The sequence below is a fragment of the Amblyomma mixtum genome, chromosome 5, assembly GCF_055824585.1.
Source record: "Amblyomma mixtum isolate Tamu chromosome 5, ASM5582458v1, whole genome shotgun sequence".
Classification (NCBI taxonomy): domain Eukaryota; kingdom Metazoa; phylum Arthropoda; class Arachnida; order Ixodida; family Ixodidae; genus Amblyomma; species Amblyomma mixtum.
The window spans coordinates 55,202,838-55,221,721 of NC_143016.1; the positions used below are offsets into that span (position 1 = coordinate 55,202,838).

The window sequence follows — 18,884 nt, forward strand, 5'->3', positions numbered from 1 at the left end:
GTCTATGTTGCTGTCGTGAAACATATAGGACTCTCAGCTAGACCATGACAATACGCCTTGAACAGAAGATATCTGGTAAAATATAATGCCATGGCGGCTCATCTGTCAAATGAGTTTATTCTAGATACTCTTTTCTAGCGACTGCGGAAAACCATTAAATAGTCATGCTTGCCCGACGTGCACAAAACGTGTCCTAATTAATGCCATTCTAAACTTCATGCATGCAACACCCCCCCCCCCCCCCCTCCTCCCTCCAACCACTCTCCCAAGGGTCATCGGATCAGGCCTTTGCTGCCCCACGCTCTACGTATTCATGACGTAGTGCTCAATCAATGTAAGCTGGTACAAACACGGCAGAAATTTTCTCCTGACCATTTTGTCGTATTCATTGTGATTAATCATGCCTTCAGACCATGGCGACATTATTCGAATTTTTTTTTTCCATTCTTACGCAAGCTTCTATATAGTACACGCTTCGTTGTAGAAAGCAACAAACAACATACAACAGCGACATGTCTTTACCATCCGAGTTGCAACATAGTCAAGTTCTGTTAGAGAACTGTTAGAGAAAACCGCCCTGAACTGAATGATAAAAGCCTAAGGCATACATAATGAATAACCAACTAGTCCCCGTTACTGCCCTGTTAGCGTCGTCTTTTTTTGTTGGTCGCATTTCCTCGCTTGTTTCCGCGGTTGAGGGCTCGGTTACGGCTATTTTCTTCGTATTCATACACACAGATTACCACAGGCTCTCGCATAAATCAGCGACTGCCATCCCAACGGTGGCCTTGTGGTAGAGCATCCGCCTACCATTCGGGAGGTGCTGGGTTCGATCCCCAGCGCCACCGGGTGCCCTCCAATATCCTAATGAGTGCAACATTTCCCCTGGCCTGGTGCTCGGCTCTTCTGGGGTGAAATCCTTGGAAAAGGGCCATTTGTCACCTCACCCTCCGTCGTTGTAAAATCTATCCGCGAGAGACGAAAATCCAACTGGCGCGTTAAAGCCTACTGTGGTCCCTTTTTCTGAAGAACTGCCTGTTCCAGGCTAACACAGGTGTTGGATTTGATATGGTCTCCGGTCCCAAGCCATTCACCCCGGAAAGCCGCACACCAGGCCGGGAAATAAACTTAACATAACCGGTGGGTAGCTGGCCGGCAGAGGGAGTCGAACCCACTTGGCATCTTGGTATTTTTCTCTCTACATTCCGGGACATCTTGTGCAAGTCACTCCTTGCAACGCCTCTATGGACCCGGAAGCAATTTCGCGTTTCATATAGAATCATTCTCATTAGTCATATGAAGTGTAATTTATACTATGTATTCCGGATTTAGTCAGTGAGGTTGACTGATACTGTTTCCTCTAAGAGTTTTTTTTTTTTCCTTTCTCCCAATGATAAAAGTTTTCCCGCGGTATTTAGCGAAAATAAAATGCCACAACTGAAACTTATGAGCGGGGCTTGAGGAAGTAATTTTAATGCCCAGGGAAAACCTTCCGACTGCAAAATGCGCGAAATATTGATTTTACTAACACGAATCAAATACGGAAGGGATTCAGTAGTTATAAAAAAGAACAAAACCCAGAGCTGTATGTACCCTTCCTTCTTTGTCCCGTCTCTTCCTCTGTAACCATGACATACGAATAGTTAGCTGCGAATATTGACTCAAACTTTGAATAATGAAGCTGGGATACAATTATTCGCAATATGAGTCTTCGAACAATGGGCATTGTTCAAGAAGGAACCTGGGAGCGTTAACGCGCAAGACACTGCTCGGATTTCCCGTATTAGACAAAGAGCCCGGAATGAAATATTGTCAGCGTTTAATAGAACCCAATGATTATTTTGTCACAATAGCAGGAGGCCTTGATTTCAATACCAAAAAAAAAAATAATCCAGGCTAGAGCAACCTAATTATGTTCGTTATGACTAGAAGATCCAGCCAGCCCTGAGAAAAAAAGTGTGCAAAAATATTTCACATTAGCTAGTGCAAACGTAAACTAAGGTCTTCCAAGTACGAAATAGCGGATGTTCTCTTCGAACACTGACCATTGCTCTAGACAATAGAAGCCGTCTGGAATTTTTCTAGCAGATAGGCTACATGAGCTTTGCCTGTTTGAAACGTCCAAAGCAATTTGCATTCAATCTCTGATCACAAAAGTTAAAATCCATCTTCCTTAAAGCCTTCTTCTAATTTGCAGCAGCTTTGGTTTAGCTTGGTTTGGTTTGGCTTATGGGGTTTAACATCCCAAAACCACCCAAAGCTATGAGGGACTCCACAGTGAATGGCTCCGAAAATTTCGACCGCCTGGGTTTATTTAATCTGCACTGATATCGCACAGTACATGAGCCTTTAGAATTTCGCCTCCATCGATATTCAACCACCGCGGCCGGGATCGAACGCGCGTCTTTCGGGTCAGCAGCCAAGCATCATAATCAGAGAGCCACCACGGCGGTTCGCAGCAGCTTTCTACTCGTAAACGAAGACTGCTTTATATATTTTTGGCATTTTTAGGAAAGTGGACAGAAACCTTTCAAAAGTATCCTTAGGGCTGTACGTGTTGCCTTTAGGCTGTCGCACCGTCAAACTGAAATGCTTCAGTCGAAGCACAAGAATTTATATCCCCGTATGTCAATGCTTTCGGCCGTGTGAGTTCTGTTTTTCGGTTTTGAGTACAGCCAGATTTTATTTACCCTGTGTATTAGAACACTTCGTTTTTTCCTCCAAAAAGAAGGAATGGTCCACGCAGAATTCACTTCCCTGACAGCTTGCTTGACTTCCCCCGTTACCCATCGGATGCATCCTACACAGGAATTAGAAGAAACAGCGATGAATATTGCTCGACGCTCGTGGTCACAGCAGCGCCAGACTAGGATTTAGTGCTCCTTTTTCAAAAACACACTTCCCCTAGGCCGAAGTAGCCCCTCGATGCCACAGCGCGAGGTTGCGAATTGCACTGTTACCGCCTTTACAAAATCTAAAAAAAAAAACAAATAAGATTAGATATCGATGGCTTCATCAGCATACGCATCTCGTACAAGGAATTGTCCTTCCTTTCCACTTTTGCTCCACTCTTTCTCTGGTTTGCTCTGTAATAAACTATGCCTTGCCTTCTTGCACAGGCAATCATTTACCACTGTACGAGATTAATAGCAGACAGCAGAATGTGTGAAAAGAACACTTTTGTTGCGAAAACAACACTATGCGAGTCGCCGAGCCATTTTACGGAGCTGACGAAAGGCTATACTACGCATGCGCGAGGAGCAGTGACGTCACATGGCGCACAGCTGGCGCGCCGGCGCCGTCGCTGCGCGGGTGACTCAGGGGTGCCGCCACCGCGCTCGCCAGTTGCGCATGCGCAGTAGCGGCGCATAGCTATCGTGCCGGGGCCGCCACTGCTGCCACGCGCTCTCCATTGCCTCTCTCCTCGTTGCTTTCGCAACCCTCAAGGTTTAACCAGAGCTAAGTCACTACCAATTTTTATTTCAGTCCACGAAAGTCTCCTGACATTTGCACATAAGTTGCGGTCGTTATCTCTTTAGCTGAACTTCTCACTCATGGAGCATTTTCAAACCACTGCATTCACATCTCACCAAGGGCAATAGCGACGTTACGAGCAAAATTACTAAAGTATGTAAAGTTTCATTAGTCTGTAGTAAGAAAAGTACGGGTGCGCTTACATAACATTTTTAGCATGTAATGTTCGCATGCTGGATAGTTCCTAAATAATTAGTGCTTTCAGTAATTCATCACTCTCACTTGCGGCGCACCTTCATGACCGATATATTGAACGCGTAAAGCCAAAGTCTGCGCATAAGTTTGATTTAGGGTAGTGCATGAGTCAGAGTGCAACGAGAGCTTTTGTCTGCATAATTTATAATATATGATAGTAATAAAAGAAAATTATAAGTTCTGCACGGATTAGTTACTCTACTGCGCTCTATTGAGCCCTTGTTAGTTACTTAGCCCTTACAAAATGTTCACTGGCGCTGTGTGCTTTCGCAGATGGCAGGCCCGGTCCTGAAAGACTATTATATGGTCATTCTACTCCACATCAGCCAAACTGTGCTCGACCATTTTCGATTTCTGTAAAAAAAAATTGCCGCATCGTGTTACTGTGTTAAATACTCTCCCGGCTGGTTTTTAGCGAAAAAGAATTTTAGCACCTAGTCTAAGAAAAATTTGTTCGAAATAAAAATTTTTCCGCATGGCTATGACATCTTTTCACGCGAATTAAATACACTGTGCTTTACATGCGGTGTCTTGTAATGAAGTTCCGTTATTTTCCCCCCAGTTATGGAACACCGAAAAAAGTACAAAACCATAGTACTTAGAATTTCTTATCATTTTTTATGTCCTCGCGAAGGTTAATTTAACTATTTTTTCGCATACTTAAAGAAGCCGATTGAAATTCTTCTGAGAGCAAGGAATGTAAAGGACGTCAGAAAAATTTCGAAACCTGAAAAAAACTTTTGCATAGTTCGAAAAAAAAGTAAGAACGTAAAGAACTGTACTTTGCGCAGCGCCATTCAAACGCATTTGTTTCGGAGCGTTTCATCGGAACGAATTTTGTTTTAAAAGAGAAAAAATTCTGTGCTCAGCTGCTGACCCGAAAGTCGCGGGTTCGATCTCGGCCAGCGGCGGCCAAATTTCGATGGAGGCGAAATTCTAGAGGTCCGTGTGCTTTGCGATGTCAGTGCACGTTAAAGAACCCCAGGTGGTCGAAATTTCCTGAGCCCTTCACTGCAGCGTCGCTCATAGCCTGAGTCGCTTTCGGACGTTAAACCCCAATAAATCAATAAACCAAACCAGAAAAAATTCTGTAAGTTGAACACCCGTGCACTACTGCGGTGTTACTCCGTGCTCACTCTTCACTGCAGCGCATGCAGCTGTCGGAACTAAGGAGACTCGTAAACAGCCCCGCGATGTTTCAAGTGCACTCTAAAGACGAATTAGCCTATATGAGAGTAAAAAGAGAGCAAGCTGTTCTCTAGTGCACACCCTTTAAGGTGCAGGGTGTGCGCTAAAAGATACCTTACTCCCATATAGGCTAATTCACTCTCCATTTACTTCTATATAGTCTAATTCTTGCTTAAATTCTGGTTGCTTCGGAGGCTTGGATGTCGAAAGGCCGGTTGGCGTCCTCATCCTTGCTTCGAACTACGAAACTCTAGGGTCGCTGCTTAAGAGTCGAGCGTCTAGTATGCGCCATTGAATGCTAAAGGCTTGATGTGGTGAAACGCCCGTTTTCTTTTCAAAGATACCGCTCTTTCAAACCACCCAGTGGGTTCAGCACCGTTTTCTTGAATAATTTCTTGTGGCACAAAGTGGGCTACGACAACCATGATATTCTTCTCCACTCATGTAAACAGGCGAGAGAGGTTGTACCTGCGTATGAAGACGCGCCTCGCCTTGACGTGTTTCCTCCACAGGCACTGTCAAAATAACAAAAGAGCCGACTCCGTTTCTCTCACGGCATGTAGCACGATTCCTTGGAACGGTTTTCACATTGTTCGTGCTATGACCGCAAAGGGTGCTTCCTGTCAAAAGGGCAGGTACGGATGTTGGCATTACGAGCGCACATACAGTTTGCATGGAGGAACACTGGCCACGGTGGTGGCGCTCAGACTGAAAGTGGCACCTAGTCATGAAAAAGCAGCTCAAAAAGAAAACACAAGAACCTAATGATTTGAAGAAACGCTGTGAGCACTACCTCAATTAACTTTATTCGCAATGCTTAAGAATTCTTATCCGCATGAGTGACTGGAATCGCATTAAAAGAGATGAAAAAAAAAAGGTTTACAAGCATACAAGAATAACCATGATAAAAAGTTCGTAGTAAAAGGAACTTATGTTGAGGAATGCAAGCTCATTACCTGTAAGAGCTACGGTAGGCTTGCTGATGCTAGTGTTTCGTTTTTCGGCTATATGATGACTCTACCACCTTCTTTGCCTTATCCGGGTGTTTGTACAACATTCTTGTGCTAAATTTTTCCGATCACCCCTTTCATATGACGCAGTGGTCTGCAGCTCGTGAATCAGTGTCGTTGTTCTCGACATTGTCTCTGTGCTCGGGGAGGCGCGTGCTCAGACACCGTCCAGTCTGCCCCATGTACTTGGCCACCTCATGATAAGTCGATCTGGTACGCGAGGATCTGATGGCCCCCCGAACTTGATATCGTTTCCGGTGGGCAAGGAATGGAAGGTGACGCTGCAGCGATCTTTCGTCGGCCTCTCCAGTTGCCACACGAGGTGTCATGATGCTCCTGCTACGCGGCTGCTTCGCTTTTATTTCTCGCAACCGTGCCCTCGAGGACAGGCCGTCCAAGCCCATAGCATCATCACATTTGGGCAGTGGAGATCTGTTTCCGTGCCTCCTTAGCTCCGGCGGCTTCGTGCATTGCAGTGAAGAGCCAGTACGGTGTATCGCCGGTGGTGGGCCCCGGTGTTTAATTCACGAAATTATTTTCTCACTTAAAACAAAAAGTGACGTACTACCTTTGATAGTTTTACTTGGAACACCTCACTGCGCAGGTTATGGTTGAATCTGCTGCGAAAAAGCAGTATTTTCTGTTTAGAACTTTTTTTTTTCTGACGTGGTTTACATTCCTTCCGCTCTGAAGCATTTTTATCCGCTCCTTTTAGTTTTAGGTAATCTGATGAATAGCTGAAATTACTTCTGTGCAAACATAAAATTAATTAAAAAATTCCAAAGTACTATGGTTTTGTACATTCTCTCTGTTTAATATTTGAGCAAAAATAAAGCAAATATACGTCAAGCTATTGTGCATAAAAGCGCAGTATCTTTTACTCACCCGAAAAACATTTCAGAGGCATGGGTTAAAAATTAAATTTTCTACAATTTCTTTTCTAGACTAGGTTTTGTTATCATTTGCGACTTAAGATGGCGGCCAAGGCACAAAAAAAAACGGTTTATCATCAGAAATGAGGTGCGAGAATGTTTATCACGGTAGCACAATGTATCATGATTTATTTCAAATAAATTTAAAGTGGTCGAGCGCAAAGTCTGGGTCATAAATCATGGAATACATTTTAACTGAAGCTCCATCTACATTGTGATGTGTAAACTGCTCTAGCGCAAAGAGAGAAACATTGTCTTTAAATTTCGGGTTTTAAAAGGTCAAGCAACAACTTTATGCACATAACATTAACATTCGACTCATCAAACAAAAAATACCGTTATTATAACGTCAAAGTGTTTTCTAGGACGACATTTACGCTGAACCGTAAAAGAATTTCCCAATTAAATCCAAGGCATATTGATTGCATACATGTATTGAAAGCATGTCAAAGCGTACATGAGAAGGGCGTCGCCGTCTTTCTGATTTCACAATTCATTTGTTTCCTTTGGCATGCTTCGTGAAGGCAGAAACTGCGCTCCAACGCAAAAATCTCGCCGGCACGGTGCTCGCCCGCGGGACAAACCAAGATAACGAAACCTTCCGGTCAGTGGTCGCGCATGACATTTCGCCTTGCAAAAAGCAACGCATCTCTCGCGGCACCGCGACAGCGGGACACTCTGCAACAACGAAAAAATAAATAAAGGGGGTGCTCTTTCTTAAAATGCGCCTCGCAGGACGAGAAAAACAACAGCGAAGCTGTAACGCGGAGCCAAAGTATAAGGTGCTATCTGCAAAAGGAGCAGTCGCATCAAGTCGCCGCTCCATAGCGTTCCAGAAACGGCGCAAACAAAGCGCAGTATATGTGCGCGAGGCCGTCTTTTCTGCGGCAACGTAAAACGATACTAAAGCACACACAGACGCGCACACACACACGCGCGGAGGCGCTCGCGAGAGCGCGCTGTCTGCTTCGCTTTAAGCAAAAAGGGGTGTCGGCCGCCGCACTTGACATGTTTATGAAAACAGTATACGCAGCCGCCGCCACCGCCGTCGTCTTCTTCACGGCCCGCCATACAAAGAGGTCACATGGGGCCGGTCCGCCCGGCGGGTGCTTGAGGAAAACACCGGTCGCAGTACACGGTCTTCGCGACCCTAATACACGTTCCTCTCCTCTCCTCTTATACGACCGCATCTGAACACTGCGCTTACCTCTTTCGCGCCCCCGCTTGGATCCTCCTATTTGTTTCTCTATTTGCGCTAGAGCAGTTTCCGGCAGCTAACAAGGGCGAGCCAGGGAGCGACTCTATAAGCGAACGCTGCTCTACAAGGGTCAGGTGGTGGCATATCGGTCGGCGCCCTGGCCGTAAAGGAAGAGAGAGAGCTCACGCGCCGTGTTCGGGCCCGTCGTCTTGGCGTGCTCCTCGTAAATTCCTAAATCGCCCTGTCCCCGCGGAGTTCACCGCACCGCGGTTGCCCCCGAGAACATCAGGCGACAGGCGAGGTTGCCTAAGAGCCTCCGCTTTCGGGAGGGGTGCGCGCTGTCGTTTATGGGAGAGGGGGAAGATGCACAAGCCGCCGCCGCCACCGGCATTACGAGAAGTGGAGAGGGTTGCCATCACCCTCCGCCGACATGTGCTTCGCGGTCTCTGTCGCTTGCGCTTCGGGCGATTCTCCGAGGCGTGTTTCACTGGTAGGTGTCGCTGAGGGAAGACAGCTTTACAAACTTGGTTTGCATATAGTGAACTTTGCTGTCTCCTTCCGTTTGCTGCGTCTTCTTAACTTCCAAGTGAGCTTGTCTATTTTTTTTTTAATACAACGGCGGTGAAGGTGCCTCTTCGATAAGAAAAGAGAGGCGAAAGAAAAATCTTCACGTCAATGTGTATGCGTAGCTTAGGAAGAAACAAATGTTTACTGCATTCAGCGCGCAAGAACCCGGAGGCGTTTATGTTCGCGTGCGCGTTTATTTAATTATTCGAAAGTCTTGCAGCGCCATTAAGCCATTACTGTAAGTGTCGGCATTGTTATGACGTGGACAAACACTCGTTTAAGCTCAGAAGCGATAGGAAAGAAAGTGCACTTAAATATAGAGACTGCATGCACACTCAGACGAAGAGGTGGCGCCAAGCTAAATGAACCTGCTTCAAGAACGACATGTCAAATTTCCTTCCATTAGTGTTTTTCCGTCTCTATTTTTACTTTTTATTGCTCGTACACGACCAAACATGCGTGAGAAAAGAACCTCGAGACGATAACACGAAAACGTCATTGCGGTAAATGCAGCACTAACGTTCACGCAAAGTGTCGACACTTCATTGCATTGTATAGGGGCAGAGAGTAAAAAAAAATGTGTTCACTTTGGTCATCACTTAAAGACAAGTAAATGAAAGTATACCTGCACGTCCAGGCAGACAGCTAGATTGTCGAGAACAAATTTAGAGCATAAATAAATACAGTAGAGTTTTAAAAAAACAACGTTTTGCCTTTATTTTCAATGTCTTAAACATTGTTTATGTGCAGAAAGATACAAAATTGTTTTTCCATCGATTAACATTAACTCAAGTATTCAGGTAGGCCTTTAAGAAACTACGCCGCAAGCAATAATCAATGCACGCAAAGGCTGCGCTAACAAAATCTGCCTATGCTGCGGTCATGACAGGGGTAAATTTTTATTCCCCGTGCGTGTGAAACAAAATACAACGCATTTATACATTCATTACTCCCTGTCAAGGTTTTATAAGGGTCCCCAAAAGCTTCCGAAATTGCCTGCGCCCGACTTGACTCGCCCTCAAACTTCCGAATCAAGCACATCCGAACGTAATCTAATATAACAGTCATGCCACCTCTAGGAACGCCGAATCACTTGTCATAGTTCCCAAAGCATTTATGTATATATATATTTTAAGCAATGGGCGAGCGCCACTTATGATGAGACGGCTTCTGTGCAATTTTTTTTTTCCCATGTAAAATGAAATAGAAGTTTGAAACGCTAACCCCCGTCCCCGAGCTGGGGCTGGAGGTTGCTTGGAGTATTTTATCGTTCATGCAATAGAATATCCAAATAATTATTTTTCCAGCGTGATGCTTGGGCAGTGCAAACCGTCGTAAATGCTACTCTGATTTTGTTTTTTGCCTAGCATGAATATGTATCTCAAAGTTATATTTGCGATCACTCAAACCTGACACGATCTTTTTTTTTTTTTTGAGTTCTCTGGAGTAGAGAGCGAAGATTGCGCTACGGCAAGCAAATGCACGAGGTGTATCGTTGCCCGTAGTGTTGTGTAAAAACCTCTCGTATGTCTATGCACCCCTCCACACGCCCGACGTAACAGAATCAACCAAACTAAGATTAGAATTATGGTATAATTTTCTTTACTTTCTCCCGCAATCAATGGCACATACAAAGACCAATACTACCATGCCATGCTTGACTTTTGACGCCATGAACATGAAAGCGGCGAAGTTTTTTTTTCCACTGAAGAAAAGCCACTACTGCTGCACGACATGAATTGCTTCTCAAAGCGAACATTGCACGGAAGTCGGGAGGCAGCGTCTGAAATTTTTAGCCAGCCCGAAAAAGTTTTCTTGAGGTCAACAGACATGGGCGTCCGGAGGGGGGGGGGCAAGGGGGGGCGGCTGCACCCCCCTGGAAAATCACTCACTCGAACCGTGGGTGATGGCCGCACGCCAGGGGCGGTGGTGCGCTCAGCCAAAAGGGTAAAAGCAGCCCCGCTTCCACGCTTTGGGTCACATCTGCGAAATGCCGCGTCCGGGCGCGCGCCGTCCCGCCGTTTTCAAACCAAGCCATCGTTAGCTCTACAAAAGGGCGACTTGTTGCAGACATGCAGCGGCACCGGCTAGCATGTGTTTCGAGCCGCCTTGAGATGGGTGTCTGTTTCTTTGATCTCTAGACAGATGCGACACGGAGGCAGACAGGGCACAGGGCATCTTGTTCTCGCCTTCGTTACGCCGGCCACCGATGAACTCTTCAGGAGGGCAGGACAAATCAGCCATGTCCACCCCCGCTTTGTCGGGCTGCTCAGGGGCAAGCGGGCGATGAGTTGGCGCCGCCGCCGGATCCACGGGAGAGCGCAGTTCGGTAGAAGCGCCGCTTTCAGAATCTTCGGCAAAGGGGATTAGCTGCTTTTGTTCACGGCGACGCAGTCTCCAGAGGCGCCCCCACACCAGCGTTCCTTGCGTCTTCTTCGAAAACCGGCGCCTTTGGTCAACGCAGCCCGATGGCGCCTGCCTGGCTCGCCTGTCACCTCTGGCTGGGCCTCAAATCCCAACAGCGCCCATGTACTGTGCGATGTCAGTGCATGGTAAAGAGACCCAGGTGGTCGACGTTATCCGGAACTCTGTACTACTCCGTCCCTCATAGCCTGAGTCGTTTTGGGGCTCTGAACCCCATAAAGTTCAGATATCTGGGCGTTATATTTTCGCATAACTTAACATGGAATGCTCACATAAATAACATATCTGGGAAAGCACTTCGCAAACTTGGTTATCTCAAACGAACCTTAAAAAATGCCACGAAGGAATGTAAATTAACTTCTTACAAATCACTAGTTCGACCCATCCTGGAGTACGCCTCAATTGTCTGGTCCCCTCATTACGCGCGCGACATTGACCGTTTAGAATCAGTTCAAAAAAAAGCAATAAGATTCATCTTCAGCCGGTATGATCGCAAGTTTTCACCTTCTTCCCATATGCACAGTTTATCTTTACAAACATTAGAACATAGGCGCACACGTGAACGCATCATTATGCTGCACAAGATCGTTCACACATCATCTGGCATTCAGGCACCCTTCACATTTGTGTCATCAAGCGCACGTGCAACCCGACGGAACCACCCATTAAACATTGTTCCCTTCAAACCACATATAGATTGTTTTAAATTTTCTTTTTTCCCTCTAACCGTTGAAATTTGGAATGGATTGGACGGCTCACTTCGTTCATTGCCAATTGAAGATTTTGTTGTTCAGTTGCCTGACAATTTGACCCGTTGATCTGTTTTTAATATTTCTGTGTTATCTATTTCTATGCTACCCATGTTATTTGTTTTTACTCATGTATTCACCCACTCCTGCTATGTCTCTCCTCAGAGACAGCAGTATTTATAAATAAATAAATAAATAAAAACAAATTTTCCGACCGGAGTGGCGAGTGTCCATTCCCCTCGGAAGTCTCGCGCGGCGTTCCTTTCACCCCAAGAGTGCGCATTCGGGGATATTGCGGCAAGTAAGCCCTTGCACGTGTGCGCGCCTCTGTGTTCGTGCTTCGGTGTCTTTAGTGGCCGGTTGTCAACGAAGGTGAGAACAACCACGACAGCGGACGAGAAAACGACGAGCGGCGAGCAGTGTGTGTGCGGTTGCTCGACTGTGCGGATGCGCGATCAAGATGGAGCGAGGTGTTTGAAGCGGCGAGCGTGCATTTATCTTGTAAATAAGTTTTCGTTGTATATATAGTCATCTTTTGTTTTCAAAGTACGCGTTCAACCGTTTTCCCAATCAATGTGTATGATGAGTGTGCACCGAGAGCGTGTAATGAAGCACGGAAATGAATTTATCACCCGTGTAATTACGCAATTCGCCCAGAAAAATTCGAGGCGCCTACAGTTGCTGTTCAAGGAAGACTGACTGAGTGACTGTAGTTGCGTGTTTGTGAACATATTGTGCTGTGTGCTGGTCATCAATCCGGGTGAGTCGAGAACCCGTATGCAGCAAGACTGAGCACTCTTCTGCACGAAGTGACAGTACCTTTTTGCATTTTTTAGTAATTTTAATTGTTTCTCCCTTGATAAACTCCAATATATCTCTCCTAGCCACGCTTTAATTTGCTGTTTATAATTTTTCTTTCATGTGTGTATTTCCCTTCTTTTTTATTTATATATATATAAATGAATTTACTCCGCAAATAGTGCGTTTTTCCTACGAACATAGCCCCCCGCCCCTCCGGCGTCAAGAACCAATGGAGCCCCCCCCTGCAAAAAATTCTGCGGACGCCCTTGTCAACAGACCTTTTTTCAGTTTTAGCCTCGCTCCCAGCGCGCCGAACACCGCCATGTTGCTTTCCTCCTCTCTGGCTGGTTCGGAAAGGCGGTGTCCGTGCGTCCCGTGCGTTCTCTGCGGTTCTCCGTGTTTACTGTATGCGGTTGCTTAGCTGTAGCAGCCCGATTTGGGTGTATGTGCGATTAAAGCTGAAACGAGGGCTTCGGGAAACCATTGCGCAGTCGTCTGCGGTTCAAACAACTACAGGAAGCGAAGGCGGCTTGAAGCGGAGCAGTGTGAAGAAGAGAGCCACGGCGGCAGTGCGGTTGCGGGCTGTTTCAGCTACACATACCTTACACGCGAGCACCTACTGCTGATGTCGCTAAGATATGTGTCGTCTGTGACCCTTGCAAAATCAAAACATAAGTAATAATTAGGGCAAATGATGCAGCAGCACTGCGGGTTACGTGAAATATTTCTGTTATAGCTGCCGACACTGGCGACTGATTATTAACGACAACGGCACTGTAAACTTAGCTATTTGACAGTACTTGAAAGCCATGATGCATTGCACAAATGCCACAGCTGTTTGCTTGCAGTAAATATCAATAAACCAGCAGGACTTAAAAAACTGAAGGCCGCAGCTTTGACGTGTCCACCTTGCATCGTGACACCTCATACTTTGACCAAATACTATTTTCAACTGACGTCATAATGCAAAGTGCCGATTGTTTGAAAAAAAATGGCTGAGGCTTAACTTGGTTAAGCCTGGAGAATGCGAAGCATCATCGTGTCGCGTAATTTGGAGGCGCACAACCACAGCGACGGCGCGAGGTGGGCCCCCGTTTCTCCACTGTCGTGACGACATCGTGTCACGTGGTGTGACGTCATGTATCACGTGATTTGGAGGCGCACAACCACAGCGACGGCGCTAGGTGGGCCCCCGTTTCTCCACTGTCGTGACGTCATCGTGTCACGTGGTGTGACGTCATGTATCACGTGATTTGGAGGCGCACAAGCACAGCGACGGCGCGAGGTGGGCCCCCGTTTCTCTACTGTCGTGACGTCATCGTGTCACGTGGTGTGACGTCATGTATCACGTGATTTGGAGGCGCATAACCACGGTGAAGGGCTGAAGTGGTAGCTAAAGTAGTATGCTTCGCATAAAAAATGTGCCTATTAGGTACGTGCAATCAGCAGGCGCGCAGTGCCCACCCGACCACACGCACGCGCTTTTTCGCTCTTTCGGCATAAATCAGAGGCCGCACCCGAGACGGACCAAGCAGATACGCCCCTCAGGAACTGTCGCAGCAGGTGCACCAGTTTCGAGTGCATAAACTACATCGCATTCGAAGGCCACATGCCTCTCTACTATATCTTTTTCCGAGTTTAACGAAATGTCAGACGACGCGAAGCTTCAAATCCAGTTTCCTCTGATCCTGCGACACTTTGTTTCGACGCGCGCGGCGCCGACCGATGCACTGGCGCTCCGAAGAGCGCGGCCACACACTCGCATGTTCACCCTGTAAGAGTGGACCACCCTACATTTGCACGCTTCACCAGTTATTTTACCGTTAGTACGAAGTAATCAAGAAATTTATGCAAAGCCAAAAGCCGCAACAGAATTCTGTGCGCTTATGCGCTCCAGCGGTGCCTTCTCCATGTAGCACTACAGAAAGTACCGTTTTTTAGGGCAGTGCAGAGGAAAAATGTAGTGAAAGACGCGGTCGAACGCAGTTTTAATCTGTTCGTGTCACCGGCGCAACGCAGAGCAGACCACTTGAGCGCTTAACAGCAACACTGCTGTTAGCTCGGAACGGAGCGGTTTTTGTTTTATAATTATAACTACAACATAACAGCGCTCAGCAAGTTTCGTGCTCGCATTGATAAATGTCTCCATTATAGATACCAGAAAGCCGTTAAATTAATTGCACACACTGGCGTAGAAGCGCGCTTCCAATGCCGATTTTCAGCACAACTTGCAGGGAAAAATCCGCGTCGCCGCTCGCCGAAGCACGGGCCATTTTGTTCACAGCTGCTCAGTGCATACAGTGCAACACTTTTCAGGTCAAAATCATGCAAAAATCAACACTCAGATTAGGCTGAACAGCGCGGCGAGTACTCGCTGCCTGTATTGCAGCGGCGGCCACCCAAGCCAACATGGCGGAGAAATCGGCCAGACGCAAGGCGGCGCTGCTGTCGAAAGATGGCCGCGCGCACCTGAAAAAGGTCTATACAACGGCACCGAGTTGCGGCTCAACAGACATGACAAACGATAACGCACTAAACTTCTAAGTAAGGACATTCGATGGTCGTTAAGGGTAACGTACTAGACTCCAAGAGAAGGCAAGCGTAGCAGGGGGCGGCCGAAAGTTAGATGATCGGATGGGATTAAGACGTCTACGGCGATAAGGTGGCCGAGGCTAGTGCAGGACAGCGTTAATTGGAGACAAATAAGTGAGGCATTTGTTGAGCAATTATCATTAGTGATGATGATGATGATGATGATGATGATGATTAATACGGTGTTGATTCTGACTGCGATTGTGATAATGATAATCAGTGGAGCCTCGGGCAAAGTGTTCAAACAGGGCAGAGTTTCACTCTCAGTAATTGCGTTTCCCTTCTCTCCATCTTGCAGACAACGGGCTGTTCCAGCGCGCCGTGATGATGTCCGGCTCGGCGCTCAGTCCGTGGGCGATCGCACGCGACGCGGTGCGCTACGCGCGCCAGGTGGGCCGCGCGCTGGGCTGCCCGGAGTCCGGCAGCGGCGCGGCGCTGGGCGACTGCCTGCGCCACCGGCCCGTGCGCGAGCTGGTCGACGTGCCGCTCGCGGTGCCCGAGCACCTGAGTGCATTCGGCCCCACCGTGGACGGCACAGTGGTGCCCGGAGAGCCCCGGCACGAGATGGCCTCGCCGCGCTCCTCGTACGCCGACTACGACCTGCTCTTCGGCGTGGTGCGCTTCGAGGCGTACTTCCTGTTCACTGCCTACGAGGAGAAGCACGGATTCGAGGTGGGTGAGCGCCCTTGAGCACGCGTGTGTGGCGTAGTATGCCATGTCATGCCCAGTGGCGTAGCCAGAAATTTTGCTCGGGGGAGGGGGAGGGGGGGCTCATGTTGCAGAGGGGCCTCCTCATAGAATTTGTGGAGGGATCAAACGAAAGAATAATAACTGCATTACCATTGCGTATTAGTTTACGCTATGCACTGTCTATACAAGTAAAATATGTATTTTTTTAAATAATATAATCCATTCTTATGTCTTAAAAACGGTGGCAGACATAACTGATACCAATGCTTCCGTGTTTTTGCGTATTTAATAAATAAAGAAAATATCACACTAAGTCTAGAACTATAACAGTCCGAAACCAGCAAAGCTCTGCATGCCGCTGATATTAAAAACGTAAAGGCCACGAAATTAGCAAGTATGCAGGACAAATATTTTAATGAATCTTTGTCGTTTAAGAACCTTGACATTTTTGCACATATGGAACGGCCAGGAAAAAATCTCAACGACGCTGTCCTTCGTTCCAGTGTACTGGGCAGCAGCAGCTGTCACCGGTCATGTATTGCGAGTAATTGCACCGAAATTTTAGTGGCAACAACGAGCACATGTATAAACGAGGAGTGCCGCAAAGTATACATTAGAAGTGCGAAGATAAAATGGAGTATTAGAAATGCGGAGATACAACTTGATAAAGGACAAAAAAAGTGCCAATGGAAACAAAGTCTCTGTATGTATGCACAAACCCTCGCTACAAGGTATTTAAATACACGTATCCCGGCCGCGGCGGTTGAATTTCTTTGGAGGAGAAATTCGAGGCCCGTGTACTGTGCGATGTCAGTGCACGTTACAGAACCCCAGGTGGTCGAAATTTCCGGAGCCCTCCACTACGGCGTCTCTCATAGCCCGAGTCGCTTTGGGACGTTAAACCCCATAAACCAACCAACTAACCAACCCGTATGTCTCCATTAAATCTACGTATCTAGGCATCTATATAATGCGCCAAACAAGGCAAATAAACACCTTGCGTAATCACAGATAGTAAACTTTACACTCGGAAAGACAGCCGATCCAGGCAAGAACAAACCTATGATAGCTGAAGTCACGATATGTACTTGGGTCATGCTGCGGTCGCGACAGCACCATATGGTTAGAATAGTAGAGGAACAATGCAGAAATCAATACCAAATTACGTATTTTTTAGGTGCCTGCACGGCGACAATTATTCTGCACCCATAATTACAGAAGGGTATTCCTTTTGTTCAAAGAAAAAGTAAAAGCATTTAGCTAAAAAGGAAAGAGAAGGACAAACGAAAGCTACAATTGATGTCGCATGATAGAATAACCAATATCCGAATGTGTATGTTGGGAAACGCCGCGGGGCAGGGCTTTCATAAGCAAGGTCAGTCAAGATCGGCTATTGATGTCCTGAAAATTTTCGTATTCGCATGGTAATTTTGACCATGTTACTAACTGATGATTGCGTTACGTGACTCCAGGTGCATGGGCGTTGCCACGAAATCCAACCCGAATTAGCAATGTTCGCGCCAAAATGTCTTTTCTAGCCTGAAAAAGACATTCTAAGTGACAAAATCCATGGTATGGTATGGTATGGTATGGTATGGTATGGTATGGTATGGTATGGTATGGTATGGTATGGTATGGTATGGTATGGTATGGTATGGTATGGTATGGTATGGTATGGTGTGCTATGGTATGGTATGGTATGGTATGGTATGGTATGGTATGGTATGGTATGGTATGTATGGCATGGTATGGTAGAGGGCAGGCAGATGGTTTCTTGACTCACAAAGTCAGCAAGGGAGGGGAAGGGCTCGGGTGCTTGGCAACGTTTCGACAAGAGGGCTTCTCTTCGTCTGGGCAAAACTTTCGTCATCGCGGGGTTTAAATAGGGTATTCACTCCGAGGAGTAAGGCCCGATGATGGGGAGGAAGGCGTGAAGGGGGAAGTGTGTTATGATGGGGAGTGTGAATATTTTCCCCAGGCACGATATTAGCTAAAGAGACACACCTTTCCTATGAAACGAAAAAACAAACAAAACACGCAGCTCAAGATGGTCTCAGCAATCGCCAAAAGAATCTTGCGTACATAGTCGGAAGATTGCGGTCGCTGCGATTTGGAGTTCTTTCTGTTGTTTGGATTGTCAGAGACTCAAGATACCGCCGTAAGAGCCAGGTGCTTTCTCCTGCGATAATGGATGCTTCTTGCCAACCGATCTCATGCTAAAGGTAGATTCCACATGTTCCACAAGCGCGTTAGAAGCACCCTTCTTATTTTTGACGCTGTTCTTGGGCTCCTTCCACAGGTAATTTTCTAGATCAGGCCCCGAAGCTTCTCTTTCTTCATTTTATCCTATGTGTACAATGTGATATTCCGTTTGCATGACTGTGTGGTTGCTCTTTAGACTAAACCCATTTAGATATGGAGAAGTGGCATTTCTAAACAATTTTTTTGTTCTTTATATGCCTCCTTGCCGCTGCCCATCCCCGCCTCCGATAACGCAGCCGGCCACTCAGACGTCACAAAAGATGACTATCTCTCGAATAGAAACAAAATAATTAGCTGCACAGAAAGAATCCTCACTCAATGCAGCGGCAAGTAGCCGTCCTTCAAATAAGCACGAAGGAAGAGAAAACCCAGGGTTTTTCTTCTTTTTTTCTTTTACATTCGCATCACGTCGCATCTGACAGTGTTTCAAGGCCTTCCATTTCAAAGACAGTAGAGCTGCAAACAAAAATTCAAAACTGGCGTAATCTACAAAGCAAGTAAGGCAATGCAGCCGCTCTTCGCGCACACACAAATAAAACGGATTCACCTCTCGGTGACAATCCCGGAGTACGCCTTTTTCTCCCACATCTCTACGGCACCACAGGCAAAATCTGCCGCTTGCTCGGGTCCCCGCAACGGCGCACGCGCTGTTTGCATAATGGCTTAACGCGCTCCTTCACGCCTTCGGGAAAAGCGCTGCGCTGCGCTGTTCTGCTGCGCGCAAACCGCGCACGCACGCACA

General features: G+C 46.8%; 1 protein-coding gene across 6 annotated transcripts in view; it reads left to right on the forward strand.

Moving 5' to 3' along the window:
* The window catches only part of LOC149342205 (neuroligin-4, Y-linked-like), a 346,207-nt gene that overhangs the window by 295,185 nt on the left and 32,138 nt on the right, over window positions 1-18,884 (forward strand). For all 6 annotated transcript variants that reach the window (XM_089544495.1, XM_089544492.1, XM_089544494.1 and 3 more), the window contains one exon: window positions 15,489-15,862. In XM_089544495.1, coding sequence (XP_089400621.1) covers window positions 15,489-15,862 — 374 coding nt within the window. The remainder of the gene's footprint in view (window positions 1-15,488; window positions 15,863-18,884) is intronic.